This window comes from Perissodus microlepis, chromosome 11 (assembly GCF_051167445.1).
Source record: "Perissodus microlepis isolate ML-2025 ecotype Zambia chromosome 11, ASM5116744v1, whole genome shotgun sequence".
Classification (NCBI taxonomy): domain Eukaryota; kingdom Metazoa; phylum Chordata; class Actinopteri; order Cichliformes; family Cichlidae; genus Perissodus; species Perissodus microlepis.
Window position 1 is genome coordinate 13,742,000 of NC_140471.1, and position 18,088 is coordinate 13,760,087.

At 40.3% G+C, this 18,088-nt stretch overlaps 1 protein-coding gene and 1 long non-coding RNA gene across 2 annotated transcripts; both read left to right on the top strand.

Annotated features, from left to right (window-relative positions):
* Positions 1-2,744: 2,744 nt before the first annotated feature.
* Positions 2,745-6,869, top strand: LOC146377373 (uncharacterized). The gene is made up of 7 exons (XR_014801640.1): positions 2,745-2,824; positions 4,246-4,290; positions 4,385-4,417; positions 4,799-4,813; positions 5,008-5,082; positions 5,204-5,225; positions 6,327-6,869. It is a non-coding gene; the product is annotated as an uncharacterized LOC146377373 (long non-coding RNA).
* Positions 6,870-7,154: 285 nt separating this feature from the next.
* fxyd3 (FXYD domain containing ion transport regulator 3) lies at positions 7,155-17,960 on the top strand. Its single transcript, XM_084943716.1, has 8 exons — positions 7,155-7,412; positions 13,343-13,376; positions 14,629-14,661; positions 14,836-14,859; positions 15,101-15,175; positions 15,286-15,322; positions 15,770-15,813; positions 17,241-17,960. The coding sequence occupies exons 2-8, from the start codon at positions 13,343-13,345 to the stop codon at positions 17,258-17,260; spliced, it is 267 nt and encodes an 88-aa protein (XP_084799842.1). The 5' UTR covers positions 7,155-7,412; the 3' UTR covers positions 17,261-17,960.
* The last annotated feature ends 128 nt before the right edge of the window (positions 17,961-18,088 follow it).

Here is an 18,088-nt window from a genome sequence, read left to right on the forward strand (position 1 = left end):
CTTTCAACAGCTTCACTGTCAAAGAACAATAGTATGCTATATTGACCTGGGGTAGTTTCAGAGTAGTTTCATACCCGTTCGAGGATAAACTTTACTGTGGTTTCTTATTGCCGTTAAAATGTTCTTTAATATAGATAGGAGGCCAGAGAAGAAGAAAACAGTGTCTGCAGATAGAAACCTCTTACCTTCACAAAAAGAAATGCATGAGTGTCCTTTACATATTGTACAGGACACGTCCTGTAATTCTATCAGTGACATGCCAATGTCATGGAACCAAATGACCTTTATTTAACCTCACTTATGACAAGCAAGTGGTGCTTTATGCAGACAGACACCACACACACAGCTGTTATTGAGTGCCTCATTCTTTCACCCCCGTATGCTTAATAATGTGATTTAATTGTATAAAAAATAACTTCAAACCATTGATGAATTTAAATTAGTTAAGCTAAGCATAAGCATAGCATTGGGATGTAAAAAAAAATGTTGGATTTTAGTTTTTTCACTCCCCCATTTTCCTTTCTTGTCATCAGCTTTGTCACTATCATGTGTCAAAGTATTTTACTCTCCCATAGACCAAAACCTCAGCACACATACTTTACATTCTTGTGTCTGTGTCATTGTCTCTCTTTTCTAACCTTGCAGTTATCAGACGGATACGGTCTACCTTGGCTTTTTTCCACTGTGTGACAGAACAAGGAATGGCACCACTATACGGCATGATAAAATGTAACACCAAAGAAAATCTACGCGGATAACTAACCAGCATACTTGTACACAAACACCTTATTAAACAAAAACAAACACATCGCAATTTGAAAACTGTGTTTTTGTTTATGCTATCTTTTAACCAAGGAGAAAGCTGAATGTTTTCTTCTCAGAACGACCTCTATATCCTGCCCAGGACAAATAAACGGAAAATGCACAGCAACCATCAGACCAAAACAGTGCAATATATTCCACAGAAAGATGAGCACCGGGGATACCTGGAAACTTAGCAGATCCTCAAATAGCAGAAACAGGACAATATGTGTGTGTGTGTGTGTGTGTGTGTGTGTGTGTGTGTGTGTGTGTGTGTGTGTGTGTGTGTGTGTGTGTGTGTAGGAGGGGGGGGGACACGACCAAAAAAGGAGAAGGAGAAGAAAATGAAAAATAACATGTATGACAAAGGCTCACACCAGCATGTCTTTATTTAAGGCTACATTTAGAGGTAAGCCTTAATAATTCAGGCAAAATTTTACTTTCAAACATAAAAATTGTATAAATATATAACACTATACAAAAAATGTATATAAATGAATATAGTGGAAAATAGGAAAAAATTCTTACTTGATATCTGAATTTGTAAGTTTTCCCACTTCCAAAGAAATGAACAGTTTGTACTTTTTATGGTATTTAAATTTTTTAATGAAAAGAGATAGCATATCAAACAAAAATCCAGAAACACACATTACATAGAAGTTATAAAACGGTTTGCATGTCACTGACTGAAATAAGTATTTGATCTCGAATAACAGCCAGAATTCTGGTTCCCACAGCTTGGCTGTGTGCCCATGTGACCCACTGATCAATCAATCCTGATCGCAACTCATTATATGTGCAAAGCACACCTGTTCGCAGAAACAATTTCTTCCATCCCATGCAAAAGGATGAAAGGGACAAGATTATAAACACACACAATGGACTGAGCAACATGACCATCACCAAGAAGCTTGCCAAGAAGGTGACAAGTGTTGCTGTGATTATTCAGGAATGGAAGAAATATAAAAAAGACCATCAATCGCCCTCAGTATGAATCTCCAAGCAAGGTCTTGCCTCACTGGTTGTGGATTACCATAAGAACTTATTTCCCTCAGCCAGAACAAATTGTACATGTACAATGACAATAAAGAGCTATTCTATTCTCTTTTAGTAGATGGGTCTCACGATATAACAGTGACCCAAAACATACTGCCAAGGCAAGAAAGGGCTAAAGAAGAAGCACATTAAGATCATGGAGGGGCTTAGCCAATCCGTAGCAAATCCATAGAAAAACCTGTGCAGGGAGCTGAAGCTTCAACTTGATTTAGTGTTTCTGTAAATACGCTAGAAAATCCAACCTGGGACAAAAACTCAATGCATTTAGGCATGTAGACATGGTCAAGATGACCCCCTGAAATTCAAACCAGCATCAGAATGAGAACGAAAGGTGATGTAAGTGACTTTGAAGGAGACATGACCGGACAGTCTGAGTAATTCAGAAACTGCTGATCTTTCGGAAATTAAAGAACTGAAGGCAAAAGGGACCTAACCTGTTGCGAGCAAGGTGGTCTATATGCTACTGTCAGGGAGTCGGTGTGTGTATTTTCCTGACTTCTATCCACTCTGAAAGCAGCAGGGACAGCAAATGAGTCTATTTAAAGGATTCATCGACTCACCGTTATGTCAAAGCATCCTTTGCAGTTCAAAGCAGTGCTTAGCTTAGAGCATGATAATAATGTCTACCAACATATATAACAGAGTTTCTCAACTACATCTAAGAATGTCCTCTCTGAGGGACATTATGACAGGCTTTGTTCCTGCTATCCCCATACACACGCAGATGTTTATGTAACAACACTGACTTTGGTCTCTGATACATGTGTAAATGCGTCAACACAGCAGCCAATCTCACATCCACACCGGACACGTGTACACACAATTGTTTATATCCCAAATAAAGAGGAGGAGGAGGAGGAGGAGGAGGGAGCACTTAGTCAGGTAAAATAAGAAAGACGCTTTTAACAAGACATTGTCTTAGAACATTGTCACCGCACACACCGCTGCTACTGAACCATCAGCTCAGGTAAGCACAGGTATGGTGCAGCGAGGCACGATGGGAATTAGGACTTAGGAATCAGGCGCCATGGTTATGATTCTTTTTAGTTGCTGTTCGGTGATGGTGTAGGTGTGCTGAGCTTGCTTTAAGAGAGTGCTTAGCAAATCTTTTTTGTTTTGTAGACTTGTTAAGGGCATCTAGGATATTTGGTTCATTTATGCACCGAGTCTTCCAATGTCATTTAGAACTCGGGGATGACGCTGAGGCTAATTTCCTCTGACCCCATACATTTTAAAAGACTGCAAAACTTTTTCTTTTTCCATATTTAGGATGTTTTTTGTCTTGGTGTCTTCTTTGCATATTCAGAATTGAAAAGTCAAATCTGGATAGATCAAATCAATGATCTTGTAAAAACAAAACATGTTGCTGCTCTGTTTTCTGATGGGCAAATTATGGTTCAGCCATTCTAGTGCACTGGCGATCCATTGGCAGTCTGAATGTAGCGTCAAACAAGCAGTCTACCTACCTAGTACTACTTGTGTTTTTGCTGACATTGGTCCATCGGTGAGCCATAGAGAACTACAAAGTTATAGCTTACAAAGAGCTGAAGTGAAACTGAGAAAAGTGTCCACTGCAACCACGGTCTGTTTGTTTTGGGGTTGTTGTTGTTGTTTTTTTTTCATTTTTGATGGTTTTTTTCCAAAACTCTCCCATTCCTGGTAAACTCTGTTATCACTCTGTGCAGTTGGGATTTTGGATCAATGCATGGTGAAAAAAATCAGACGGCATATTTCTGCATCGAGGTGTTTTTTGATCTTCTTGACAGGCAAATCGGATGTGTTTTAAAAGCACGAGGTGTCTTTTATCTTGTGCTGGGTTTTGTGCGTGGTTTGAAAAGAGGCATGGTTGTTAAAAATCCAAACAGTGATGGAAAATCACTTTTAGCGAGAGAGAGAAGAAGAGCCAATAAGAGAAAAGGTGCTAAATTTCTAGAATGCCTTGACTCTTGCCAGCCCAGGGGTCTTCCAAGGTCATTCAGAACTCGGGGATGACGCTGAGGTTAATTTCCTCAGACACCATACATTTTAAAAGACTGCAAAACTTTTCTTACTTTTTTTTTCCACTGAGCATGTTACTTCCAAAACAAATAATACTGGAAAGCACATGACAGCATTCATCCAGTTGCAATGAACATTTGCAGAGCTGAGCGTAGGCTGAGGGAAAGGACCCGCTGGGTTCCTCCCCAAAACAAAAAGCGATCCGCTGTTTACTCTCCAAACACTCGGAGTGCATCCCTGCTGACGAGACACCGACCTCTCACACGGCAAGGGCAATCTTCCCGAGGAGAGGGCAGAGCGTGCGCTGTTTGGCTCTCTTATGTATGCATGTGAGAAAAAGTGATGTCTCGCAATCGTGTCTCACCATTTCTCTCCGTCTGTCTCATTCAGTTGTGTTGAAGATGGGCCATCTCACTCTTGTGGCTTTTCTCACAGGTAAACAAAACAGAAATGCAGAAAATGACATTAAAGACAAAGTCCACATAAAATCCATAGAATTCATATTTTATCACCCTTGCTTCTCTTGCAGTGCTGTTCGGCCTTTTTGTGGAAGCCGAAGCAAGTAAGGTCAAAACTACGTGCACCTAACCTTGAGAATGGGTTTGTCGCAGTCCTGGTTTATAAACAAGCCATCCACAAATGTATTTCTCCCTACAATCAAAGTCATTCTTCTGCAGCCCTGACTAATATTTTTAGAGTCAAACTGTTTGCAGAAGGTCATCACAGAGCAGATAAATCAGTTTTCTTAGTTCTAATAATAACTACTCAACTGATAATTTACAGAATGTCATTACCACACCATATTTATTTATTTCCATTTGCTTTACATTCTCTCTTTCCTCTGGTTCAAGGAAACCAAATGCTGTCACACTTCACGACTACTTCAAATTTGTCACTAACTTCTTTTTCCCTCTCTTATATCGCCTCCTTCATGTGTCTGAAGATTCATTTGTTTACAGTAAGTGTACATGCTCTTATTTCTTTTATCATATACAATTTGAAAACTATCACGTCAATAATATGTGCTCATTAAAAAGTTATAAAAGAACAGAGTATGACAATGTGTATTCTGTTCAGTTTAATCCATATCATAAATGAAAATGTGCTGGTTCTCTGCTTGATTTGCGGATGTGTTTGCTTTGCATCAAACAGACTATGAAAGCCTACGGATTGGAGGACTGGTCTTTGCCATCTTGTTGATCAGTGCAGGAGTCGGTTTTTTGCTTTGTAAGTACTGTAATCGCAACAAAAACACACACATGGACAAAAATATGCCTCTGAAACTCTGTAGAAAAAAAGGTCACTGTAATTGAGTTGGGACTGACTAAATCATGGTTTCTCTCCACAGATGGCAAATGCAAGAAGAGAGGGTAAGCTTTTCTTTTTGTGTCTTTTTTAAGCCTCTCTTTGTAAAATAAATTGAGTGTAGGGCTGCCACGATTAGTCGACTACGACTAATTTAATAGTCGACACGTCGTTTGAAGCTTTGTTAGATCCCAAAAGACGCAGGAATAAGTAGTAAGATTTAAGAGTGTAATAACGGACTGCAACAGAAGATGGCAGCACTGCATGTACAAGCATGCCAGCTGCCGTTAAACCCCGAAGAAGAAGAAACTGTGTCCCAGAATTCATAGCGCGGCCCTGCTCAGTTTTCAACAATGGCGGCAGCTAGTTAGTTTTAATGTTACTCTTATTATTCTTTCTGGTCACAAAATAAACGTTTAACATATTTAATGTATAATGTAGCTGTGTAAACCTCAAATATCTGCTCAGTTTATCAAGACACCACATATTTTCAAAAGCGCTCCGACGTTTTCGGAGACGTCTGTTACCCACTAGCTCGATAGCTAGCCGGGGGCAAGGCTCACCAGAGCCGGTGAGCTGTCTTTCGCTACTCAGGTTAAACATGATATATAAGTCACTTAGATAACTTAAAAAATTTATTGTTTGGCGTTTTTCAGTATTTTATTTGTTCCTGAGTAAATCGGTTTGGCTGAGATTAAAGTTATAGTTTTTACACAGCTGAATAAACGTCAAGCAGACAACTGATTATCAGAAGTGTGAGATGCTCGAGAATATACTCCGGTGTCCTGTTATATTTTAGATAGCAAGGAGCAGACGGCTGAGTTTATTAAACTCCACCGAAACAATCTGCAAATTTCATTTAAATTTAATAAACTATCATCTTGTCTTTATTTTTAGTTAGCACATACCTTAAACACTTAAAGCTGTAAGCTAATGATAGTTATACAAGAGCAGATGCATGCTGGTGCAATAAGCTGTACGTTTTAAGTCCAATGGATGATGATCTGATTAGTCGACTAATCGCAAAAATAATCGGTGACTAGTCGACTATCAAAATAATCGTTTGTGGCAGCCCTAATTGAGTGACTCTTATTTATTGTCTCCATCTCTGTCTTTCTGTTGAAACTTCACTAATTACTTCCTCTCGCTCCTCTGTCACTTTGTAGAAAACATACTGACAACAGCAGTGAAATCTGATCTGATGCTTGACAAACCGGTTTTGGCCTTGGAAGAAGAGCTGGCAGGAGATGGGGCGGAGAGATTGACTGCCTCCTGAGAGCAGGGGGGTTCAGAGGAGGCTCACCTGCTCAGATACCTGTGTGAAGACACGTCCTTTTTTTTTTTTTAATCAAGTACTGCTCAAATTTGACATCACTTCCTTCCAGTCTGCTAGAAGGAGATGCAAAGAGAAAAAGTAAATGTCCACTTCTGTGCTGATACGTTGATGTTTATTTTTGTAAATACACACTCAATCCATGCATCATATCCAGTCTGCCATACATGTGGTGCTTCTTTAGTTCTTAATATTGTGTAAAGCTGATTAAGTAATACACAGTTAGCATTTTAGCATTACTACCTGCTGTTTTGATCAGTTGTCCATACTGATGCTGTCAAACTCTAAACTATTGGAATAATCATGAAAAGTGTATTCTGTCAAATATCCTGAGTCAATTCGAAATTAAAGTCAAAATAAATGTCGGTGTCACTAACCAAGAGTCTCATTTTCATAACTTCCCTACAGCAAATTAGCAAACTTTCATTTCCAGCAGTAAAATAAGAAGTTATTTCATATTCAACTGTAATGGTGACAAATGCTATTATTACAGCACTTATAAAATTATTACTGCCCGTTTTTGTAAACATACATCACAGAGCGGAGGAAAAGCCAACCCCGACCCCACAAACCTCGTCGTCCTTCTCCACAAGCAAACATTCCCCTCCTCTCCAACTCTCTGCGCTTACAGCTGACTCTGGATCAGCTTCCACACCCAGCTCTTCTCCAGCCGCCAACCCTTCTGCTGACAAACGTTACCCCCAAAAACTGACCTGGGATCAGGATACGGCAACAAAGCTCCAGCAGTTTAAACTCTGCCCCCTTTTCCCTAAAACCCAGCCAACCTGTTGAGTGTCACGGAGTGCTGAAGGCAGGGTGTTGGCGCAGCGCGTGGAGAGAAGTCGCAGTTTCAGTGTCACGTATCCGTCCGCTCGTGAGAAATTTCCTCGTGATTTGCTTGTTGCTGCTAAACACAAAGGTAAGTGCCGAAACAAATAAATTAGCTCACATTTCTCACAGCAGTGACGCCCTCGTCTATCCTTAGTTGCGGGAATTTGTTGATGAAGTTACGTTTTTTTTCGTCAGTTGAAAGCGTTTATCTCATTCCGGGCTAATTGTAGGGTCACGTAACATTTAGGTTTTCATCTTAGAAAAGAAGAACTTTTGGGGGGGGGGGAACTTTGTTATTGTGTTTTTCTACACTTAAAGGTTCAAATAAGACGAGTAAATACAACGTAGGCGGAAAAGCAGAGCGTCAGGCGCCTATAACGTCTATTTGGCCGTTTCCATCGAGCCCACCAGTGCCAGGACAACGGGACTGCACGCGCTTATTTGCGTGCGTGTGTCCATCACCCTTTTTGCTATTTTTTTAAGTGCTCAACAGGCTTAATGTACACCAGCTTTTTGTAGATGGGTCCTTGTTTAAATTCATCAGATAAGAGGAAAAACTCAAAGGAATATTTGCGGCATATTTTATCGCACCAATAAGGAGTTGGATTTTAAAAAAGCGCACTTTATTTTTCCGTTTTCGGTTGTAAGCTTTCCTACTTTAGACTTTTCTAACGTGCTCATACTGTAGGCTGTATACACAGTCTTTTTTTTAACAGGACTGCAAAATGGTATGTGTGACCAGCTGATAAGCAGAAGTGACTGTGTGCCACCAGGACAGAGTGGGACAAGGACACAGGCAGTCAGATTATGTTGCACAGGACATGCATAGCATGCTGCTAATTTATCAAAGCAATCATTTGATCGTCATGGTTTCAGATACAGACTGTGCATGTGCAAAGAAGACTCTGCAAGAGCACAAGGAATTCAGATATGGAGCAAATAAGTTAACTTTCCACCAAAATAAAGCCCTCACAGAACCAAATAACCACAGTGAGGCTGTGAAATGTGTTGTGCAAAGCCATGATGGGAGTGCTGCAGAGCAAATGTACTCTGTGGAAAATGATGATCAACTCTCTCCCAACAGTTCTTCCCTGTTTTTCCAGTGATATAAGCTAGGGGGCAAACATTAGGATAATAGGCTGATGATATAATAGAAGAGATGGTAAGAGGACAGGACAGAAGATAAATAAGATGATCTTGTGATGATAATAACTTCACTTATATAGTCAAAGTATTTGCAATGGAGTTTTCTTTCCTTTCTTAGCTGAGACAGACTTGTCTGGACGTCCTCTCCTCCTCATATAAATTACAAAAGCCTAGAAAGAAAACGGGACCAGCAGTGGAGAGAAAAGAGAGGACGAGGAAGAGCTCTTAGGTGGCACACTTGCTGCTCACCTTTCCTAATTGCATCAGTTCAGTGGCTGACAAACACAAATTTAGAAACTGCAACAAGAAGACATTGATTTTAGATCAGCCATGTGACTGTGACCTTCAGAGCATTTCCTTTCCTTCTCTGGGATAATGTTGGAAGAGAAACAGATGATAGAGTCTTTGTTGATCTGCTGAGTATGACTCTACAACATAAAGACTGTTTCTAGCCGCTCACTGTGGTTTCCATGAGTGATTCATGGCTTTAGTATGCTCCACTCCCTCTCTGTGTCCCTCCTCTTCCCCTCTCTTACCCAACCACACTCTCCCTCATCTTCCTCTCTCCCACTCACTGTCAGCTTAAATCCTACTTCAAAACTTTATGTCATGTGATGTATTTCTTGCCCTTTTTTTCCAGTTTTGTCACTCTTTCATTTTCTTTGCCAGTGCTGATCTCCTCCACCTCATGCCTCTTCCTTCCTTTCTCTGTTGCTTGTTTCTCTTTACTTGTCAATGGAGTCCACACAGTTTTGCAACAACAGAGCCCATTTTGTGGTTGCTGTTTTCAGCTTGCATTTGTGATCACACATTTTATTTCCAGCCTTTCATTTCTGGAAAATCATCAAATGCCGGAGTCACAAAGTGAAGGGAGGTTCTGCTCTGTCTTGGGCGAGTAGAGGAAAAGTATTGGTCACATTAAAGCGGGTTCACACTGTGTGCAGTGTGTTTCTTCGAGGACAAAGACTTCCCTGTTGGTGTGTGACTCGTACAGGATGTTTTGCATACTGGAATTCACTGCTTCTAATTTAGGAATAAAAAAATGCCTCTGAAAATAGGCAGCTGGCTTTGTAGTGCATTACATGACCCCAAGCACACCAGTGTCCAGCATTCAAACAGGTGGACGGGGGGTGGGGGGTTTGTTAGAAGACAGAGACAGAAAGTCATACATGCTGTAAACACACACACAGTAGAGGAAGCTCTGATATTAAGACTTAGAGTGTAGTTATAACGTACTGCATGCATGTGTTTTTCATACACGCGTACTTGTATCACTGATTCATTTTGTACTTTACCCTCATGGCTCAAAATATGGTTAAGCAGCTTAAGCATGATCTGGTGGAACTGGCAGTTGGCTCACATTCAAAGCAGAGGTGCTCACATGTTTGTGTGCTTTGCTCATTTCATTCCCCAAAGATCATCTTCTTGACACTGAATGGTAGCCGAGGAGCGCTCCTTGTGTATTTTGGATCCCCACGATCTTTCCTACAGTAGCACCAACACAAGGAAAAAATTCTGATCACAAAATGTTCACGTTACTTAAAAATCAGTTTGCAGAAGCTGTACACACTTGTTAGCAGAAGTCGAAGTGGAACGTAGCTGAAGTTTATTGCGTAACCGCACTTGTAGAAAAGGGAGGAGAAGGAGTGTTGGGCGGAAAAGGGAAGCTCACCATGGGCTCGAGTGTATAGAGTAGAGAGCCTATCTTCAAGGGAATTTGTAAGGGAAGGGATAAACGAGAGAATGCTGGGGAAAGTGCAAGGACGTGACGAAGCGTGTCCAGGAACTGAAGAGTGTAGAGACTAGAGGAGAGGTCTAAACCAACCGGAGGGCACTGGAAGGGTAACAGGAGCTTAAAAAACAGAAGAGCTGTATGAAACAGCAGTGTTTAAACAAACATGCGATTGCTGAACACTTTCTGATGAGGACGGAGAAGATGAAGTGAAAGAAGCAATGGGTGAAAGGACGCAGCAAGAGAGCATGAGACAGAGTGTAAAGCACTCCCGAGGTCAGGAGGGAGAGGGATGCTCCGAGAGCTGACAACAAAAACGCGAGGGATAGTCGGAGACAGGCGGGGAGAGCCAGAACAGAAAGCTCTTTATCCTTGGAGCAGAAGAAGCTCCACGGGGAGTTGGTGCCTGCAGTTGTGAATATAGGTTTTTAGTGGTTCTCTGGAAACATTTGTAATTTCCAAGTGGCCTGAAACCATAACTAAATTAGGTCAGAAACAACAGGATGATTAGCCAGTGACCCTTGTTGGTTTTTAAACAAAAATACAATATAGATTGATGTTTCCAGCATTTACAATTTGAAGATCTGCAGCTTTTCTTGTTCTTTTTATACATGAAAAATCTAGTAGTTGTGTAAATGTGAGTTATTCATGAACAATCTGCATATTCTGGCCAAGTTTGAACACTTTACTTACACACCAGGTGGTTTGTTCTTATCTTTCTACAAGTCATGAACACAATGATTGGAATACACACCTTCATCACTTACTGCCTCGCCCCACCCTACACTAACATTTGCGTTAGAATATGATCTTTCAGTGGGAGCTGGGAGGCGCCACCTTTCTCTCCCCTGCCTGACCTTTCAGCTGCCCTTCTTTTTTTCCATCTTTGTTCTCTCTTACTGTCTTTCTGTCTGCTTTTGTCTTTGTTTCTCCCACCTTTCTCTCTCCCCCGGTGCCTTTCTAACTAGGTAAAGCATTCTCCAGTGGTTGTTGGCCTGTTTCCAGCAACTGTGCATTCCCCCTGGCTCGCCTTGGGTTGCTGTGGGGAGGCACTGCGATGGAGGCGCTCGTCCTGATCTTCTTTTTCTCCTCTTTGCTGCCAAACTCCGAAATACCACCAGCTGAACAGGGAGACACATTGTTCTTGCTTACAGTCTTTATAGTGACCACCGTGTCTCCCTTTCACACAAGCAAAAATGCTAGAAGATACCAGATTAATTGACCAATTTAATCATTTTGTATATAAAATGACACGTGAAAAATACAGATTTTCTCACAGACCCATCAGATCATTGGCAGGTGTCTGTTTTTGTCTAACTGTCAGTCCAAAATCCAAAGGTAGTCTTTCCCAAGTATGGTGGAGGAAAATCAATAATTTCTCATGTTTCTCATGAAACTACAGGAAATAGTAGTTTCATGAAAAACAGAGGGGGGTAAATGGTAAGCTGTTACTGGTTTCAGGACAGTTTAGACAAGCTAAGTGGGGCATCAAATTTGACAAGTAACTAGGGGTGCACTCAGATCTCCTCTTATGGCAGCCTTTCAGTTCACAGACAAATGCTGCAGTGCATACATGACAGTTTTGCTAAATTTGTGTCCCCCATCTGGTTTGTTTGGTGTAAGGTGGCTGCAAAGCTCAGTCGGAGCCCTCTCTCTTTAATGTTATCTTAACTTTTGTGTCTGGCCTCATGCAAACAACATTCAATCCAAGGCAGTCGTTACTAAACGCTGCTTCTGTTTCTCCTCCATGGATCAACAGCTTTTCTTCTTGTAAATTTCCACCAGGAGCATGATGGAGAATAATCCCAAAAAGAATCTCGTTGCAGTCTTGGGGGGGGGAAAAACTAATCCTGTCAAGATCCCAGATCTTTGCAAAAGTCTTATAGTCTATACTGAAAACTCAGACCAACACATTGTCTCAAGATGTCAGGGGATGCCAGACTTTTGTAAAGGTTTCCAATGTGTGAATGTTTATGTCAAGTGGAAAATCGCTGCCCTGGTTTTTTTCTTTCAGGGGCGGGGGGTTAAGGCGTGTCCTTTCTGAGAGCACACGATACCCCTGCTCCGATATTCCACCTCACACAGCACAAATACCTCAGATAGTGTGTTTGATATGGGTGCCCTTTTCTGGAAATATATTTCTCTATAAACAATGACACAAGTTTATAGATGTATCTAGGTCATCTTAGTCTAAGGAGCTTGGAAAGAAAAGCGTCTGGACTTCTTTAAGTTGCTTGAAGACATTTCACCTCTCATCCGAGAATCTTCTTCAGTTCTAAGGGAACACCATTGCTCCTAGACCTGAAGAAGCTTCTGGGATGAGAGGAGAAACGTCTTCAGGAAACTTAAAGAAGTCCAGATGCTTTTCTTCCAAGATCCTCAGGTGACAGTAGAAATAGCTCAATTGGCTAATGCACAGTTCACCATTAAAAAAGTTGAATTCAGTTGTTTTGTTCTTGTTTTTTCAGACAGAAATAGCTGTGAAGTTTGAGTGCACTTACCATATTCTTGTGGATTTATCCTGTTTATCTGCAAGTGAAAGCTAATTTACAAAGAAGACTTAAAAAAACTAACAGGAAACTTCAAACACCTGGACAGTCACCATAGCTGTGGCCACACAATATATAATGCATGATGACATTAGAATGTGGTCTATATTCAGGCTATGGAACATTAAAGCTTCGGTGCTTTAAGATGGCAGCAGTGCAATGCAGTATGCACGAGAGATGTAATTCTCCTGTCGAGGCTCCATTAGAGCACTTTGTGTCCATCAACATCAGCTCAAGTTTCTGTGTGTGAAAATAAAGCAGGAGGGGCCACTTTGTATCCATTTGAATTTGATCATTTGACTTTGTGTGTGCTTCAAAGGGGACAGATGCATGTCCTGTAAGCGTATCTCTGTGTGTTTAGTCCTTTTAGTGCCCCTCAGAAAATACTGTGAGGCTAAATGTTGCATCATGTCTGTTGACTTTGTTGGCTGGTACTAGCCAGAGCCTTGTACTGACTAGAAGTTAATGGTTTCAGTCAACATGCATGCACAAGTGAAACATGAAGTTGCAGATGTGTAGTTTCTGTCTTGTTTTAAGTGGATGTTTCAACTAACTAGAGCTTGTGTTTCTGTCCTTATGTAAATCCTGAAGATGTTGAAGATCTGTGTTTTGGTGTTAATGACAAGTAAGTAAAACTCAAGTCTTTTAATATAGTGTGGGAAAAAAATTGTATCACGTCAAGTTATTTTCATTCATTTGTTAAATCTGAAAGCATGACCAGTTAGCTTCACTTCCTTCTAACAGAGCTTGCAAGTCTGTCTCCTGTCAGCACATTGTACAAATATTTGAGGATCCTGATAACGTGGTGGGGGAGAAAATAGACAGCAGAGTTCATGAGTGGCTACAGATATCATCTGGTCACCATTTCAGTCTTGGTTTAATTCGGTTTTTAGTAATGCAGTACTGTGTAAAAGTATATGCTTCTTTCTGATTTTCCTTTTTCTTGCACATCAAATTGAAAAACTAGACAAAGACTACCTGGGTAAATACAAAATGCACTTTTTAAATGATGATGTAATTTATTAAGGGGAAAGGGTATTCAAACCTACCTGGCCCTGTGTGGAAAAGTAATTGCCTCAATTATTAAATCATAAATTAAAAAATACTTCAAGACTGCATGGACAAATCATGCAGGAAGTCACAAAAGAAATCAGAACAACAACTAAAGAACTGCAGGCCTCACTTAGTCTTAGTTAAGGTCAGAGTTCATGATTAAACAACAAGAAAAAGATTGTGCAAAAATGGCATCTATTGGAGAGATCTAAGGAGAAAACCACCGCTGACCAGAAAGAAATACAACCCCCCCCCCCCCCCCCCCCCCCAAAAAAAAAAAAAAAAAAAAAATTCTTGAGTGAAAACTGATCGAGGTTTTTTTATTGTGACCTTAAACCAAACTCTGTCACACAGGGTCAAATAGGTCTGGGTAACTCCCATGATAAATAAAATCCTTTTTTTTTTAAATTGCATTTTAGTATTCACATTGATTATATTTGTCTAAAAATAAAATATGTTTTATCGGAAACATTTAAGTGTCATTAATATGTTACATTAAAAAAAAACAATAAATGAGGAAGTGGGGGGAAATACATTTTCACAGCACCGTACGTGGAACTAATTTCTGACAGTGTAATTTCCATTGGTAATGAAGCGAGGCTTCATCAAGTGGAAACTAGAGATGATATTTGGTGAAACGGAGCTTTATTTATAATTTTAAATACGAAAGCTTTAAGAGGTATTTATGAATTGCCACTGAGAGAATTTCATTGCCTTTCTTTGAATGCTGCATGAAATAGTTTAACATCAACTTCCACTTTCAAGATCTCTTATCAGCAGCACGAGATTGGCTCTGTTTCACAGTTGTGTCTGATCCCTTGCAGTTGTGTCCCTGGTGTTCGCAGAAGAACAGAACGGTAAGTACAGTCCTGGACGTCAGATTCAATAGAGCCTAATGTTTGAAACCTGTCCTCCTGACACTTAGGCATGCCACGATTTAGTAACTCTGATAATACCTCTGATGATAACACTATTTAGATGTTTCCCGTGTGTCCGCTTTTAACTGATCCTCTTTATTTCTGTTCCTACAGCGGAAGATGACCCCTTCACCTTTGGTAATTATCTGTAAATTTATTACTGTCTTATGTCAGTTGATTAAAGTAAGAAGATAATGCCTTATATTGATTGTTGCACCCTTATATAAAAGAAGAATGCAATATAAATATTGTTAGGTAAATGTCTATAATATTTATTTACTTATTGGTGCATCGATTTCAGTCTTGACCTTTTGTCTGACTATTTTTTTACTTCAAGTTGTTGTTGTTGTCTAATGGCTAACATGATGTGTTCGTGCAGACTATCACAGACTGCGTGTCGGAGGCCTCATCCTAGCTGCTGTTCTCTGTCTCATTGGCATCACCATCCTTCTCAGTAAGTGGCAAAATACTCACAGATACATGCATTATACAAATATATGCACAGCTATAAATAGACTCCATCAAAGGCACGCAGACATCTTTGCTTCTTTTCTCTCACTTCAGGCGGCCACTGCAGGTGCAAGTTCAACCAGAATAAGAGGTGATCTGTCATCTAAATATTTAAAAAAACATTTGTGTAACAGGAGTAAACTAACGCTGCGGCCACACTGGAAATGGTTTGCAGCAATGTGCCCACCAGAGACCACAGAAAGTGATCACATTTGACTACAAGTGACTACAGGTTAAATAACCGCTGGCAACATGAAGCGGCCAGGACCTGAGATAAACTTTTCTCACATTTTGTGTGGCACTTCCAGCTAAGCGATTGAAGCAACTGCCAATGAGAGCACAGGATACTCCTGACAACTGGAGCCTCGAATATCTGCAACCAGCCCTCAGTTTCAAAGCAATGCACAAGAAACAAAGCACTTCCAGTGTGGATGGACCTTAATGGCACCGCATATCAAATATTATTTTGCAAGTCATGTTAGGCTTTTGTTTTGTTTTTTTTCAACCCCAATTCTTGAATTCTTGCTTCTCTTTGCAGGCGGAGGACAGGAAGCAATGCTCAGCAGATGCTTACCGATCAAGGTAATGCATACATCCTGATTAACAACATTCTTTACCTTATTAACTGGTTTACAAACTAAAGGTGCACCAGTTGACCGGCCAGAGACTGTTGTCCAGCATTCTCACCCTGAATCAGTGACTGACTGGTCAGCCTCACGTGTGTCCGATTACAGGCCAGTCCATTTAATGTCCCATTCGGCACACAGTGTGCAGGCTCCTCTCTGAGAGCAAAGATAAAGTTCTTCAAAGTGGGGGAACAACCACATAAATGTTTATAACAAAAACACTCATTAGACAGTTAAACTGAGTGAAAAAGAGGAAAAAAGTTTGATGTCCTGTCATGTGATGAAGTTATAAATATTGGAAATGGAATATTTTGTTCCTTTACAGTTCACTGTATTTCTGCTTTTTAATTCATACCTATGAGTTGTGTGAAGCCGGATAAACAACTTCTTCTCTTATTAAAATATTCACAATTTTATCACCCACTTGGCATCCTGCCAAGATCTCAAGTTATATATACTTGGTCCATCTGCTTCACTGTAGACATCCCCATGTGTCTCTCGCACGCACGCACACACACACTGACACAGAATGGAAAACGCTCATAGTGCTGGACTGAGATGGCACAGACCTCGCTGTTCAACAGGTGCAGGGACTCTGGGAGTCTGGCAGGCAGAGAAGGGAAGGAGAGAGGAAGGCAAAAAGTACTGCTGTTTCATTTAACTTTGCATTTTTTAGCATTTTTCTTTTTTTTTTAACACACAAATATTGTTAATTTGTATACTCTGTGTTGGAGCTGTTGATACTGAGGCCAAGCTGTTTTGATTTTAGCAGCTTTAATATAGGAAATACACACAGGTGGCCCATATGGAAAAAAACACTGGGTGTGTATACAGGCAACTCAGCAGGATCCCACAGGGACATACTGCACTGATAGGCAGTTTCCACTCACAGGCCCACACACTCTTCCTCTTTCTGACGTTCATTCTCAGATAATGAGCAGCATATAACAAAGAGTGGATTTTCTACAAAGAGCCACAAACATTCATCATTTTACATAAAATTATGATTGCTACATTGTTATGGCCTCACTTGCCATGATGAGGTTGAGCTGGGGGGTGTTTTTTATTTGTTTGTTTTTGAAGTATTTTGCTTCTTCTTTCCTTTTTTTAATGCCTAATAAAAAAAGTCACACTTTTCAGTAGTTACTTCTCTAAATATGTTTACTGCTGTCACAAGATTCCAGTTAAATCTGCAATGTTTTGACACAGTGTTCTCTAAAGTCTACAGAGGTTAAATTTTTTAAAAAATGCAGTTTGAGTTATATTGCAGATTAAAGCAAAGTCATGCAGACCCTACTAAAGGACCCCGTTTGTGCCTCATGTTGGCGATCATATTTTCAGTAAGAAAGTCAACCATGCTTTCCTTTATGTGTGTCTCTGTAGGTCGTGCCTGCGACTGCTAGATGTCAGCCAGAACACACCGACTTCCCAAATCTGCAAGCAACAGACACCGCAGAGGATGAGCCTTGGGACTCGTGACAACCCACAACACCCTACTGTTGTTTATTTAGAGAGATAAACAAAGAGTAGTCTGTGTGCACCTGATCTGAGGTGTGGCGCTTTCTACCTGAGCTACTGATCTTCAATCCGCCCCTCAACCCATACACCCACGTTCAAAACATTTATATATGTACGGTTTTGCCACTTTCATTTCAATCAGTTTACCTTTTGTGATACTGCACACTGTGTAAAAAAATAAATAAAAATGAATAAATCGATATTAACCAGCTGTGATACCCAGCTGCTCACGACAGAAATTGGTCATTGACACATAGGTCTTTTTTATGTTAGTAGTTTTGAATGTATCTAAGTAAAATAGTAGCACAAACCTATTCCCAAATAAATGTCTCACATTACTCCTCATACCTGTACTGTATGTCTGAGTCAAACATTGATGTAGATGTTAGTCATTTACTGTGGCCGGCCTAACCCTGTGTCTCTGCTTTTGTGTGAATTATATGAAATCCATGTATTCATGAGTAATTAGGGTGCTGCTGGGAATTCATCAAAATCTGTTCGTTTCCATGTTTTGCCTTTTGAAAGAGTGTAGTGGATTGCACTGTTCAGAGAGTCATGTTTCTATAAAAGAAATGCTGAAACACCTATGTGCTCTTTACTTCTTACTTTTTTACAAAGGGGCTTTTTATGAAGTTTCAAATTAAGGCCTGCTGTACAATACCAGTATACCGAAGGCAGTAATACAGAGACAAAAATCATGTAGTTGTTGAGAG

What these genes read in the sequence shown, in the direction of transcription:
- fxyd3 (XM_084943716.1), top strand. Translation starts at nt 13,343, where the DNA reads ATGTTGAAGATCTGTGTTTTGGTGTTAATGACAA. An exon ending in TGTTTTGGTGTTAATGACAA is followed by an intron (nt 13,377 to 14,628) that starts GTAAGTAAAACT and finishes GATCCCTTGCAG; the next exon opens with TTGTGTCCCTGGTGTTCGCA. An exon ending in GCAGATGCTTACCGATCAAG is followed by an intron (nt 15,814 to 17,240) that starts GTAATGCATACA and finishes GTGTCTCTGTAG; the next exon opens with GTCGTGCCTGCGACTGCTAG.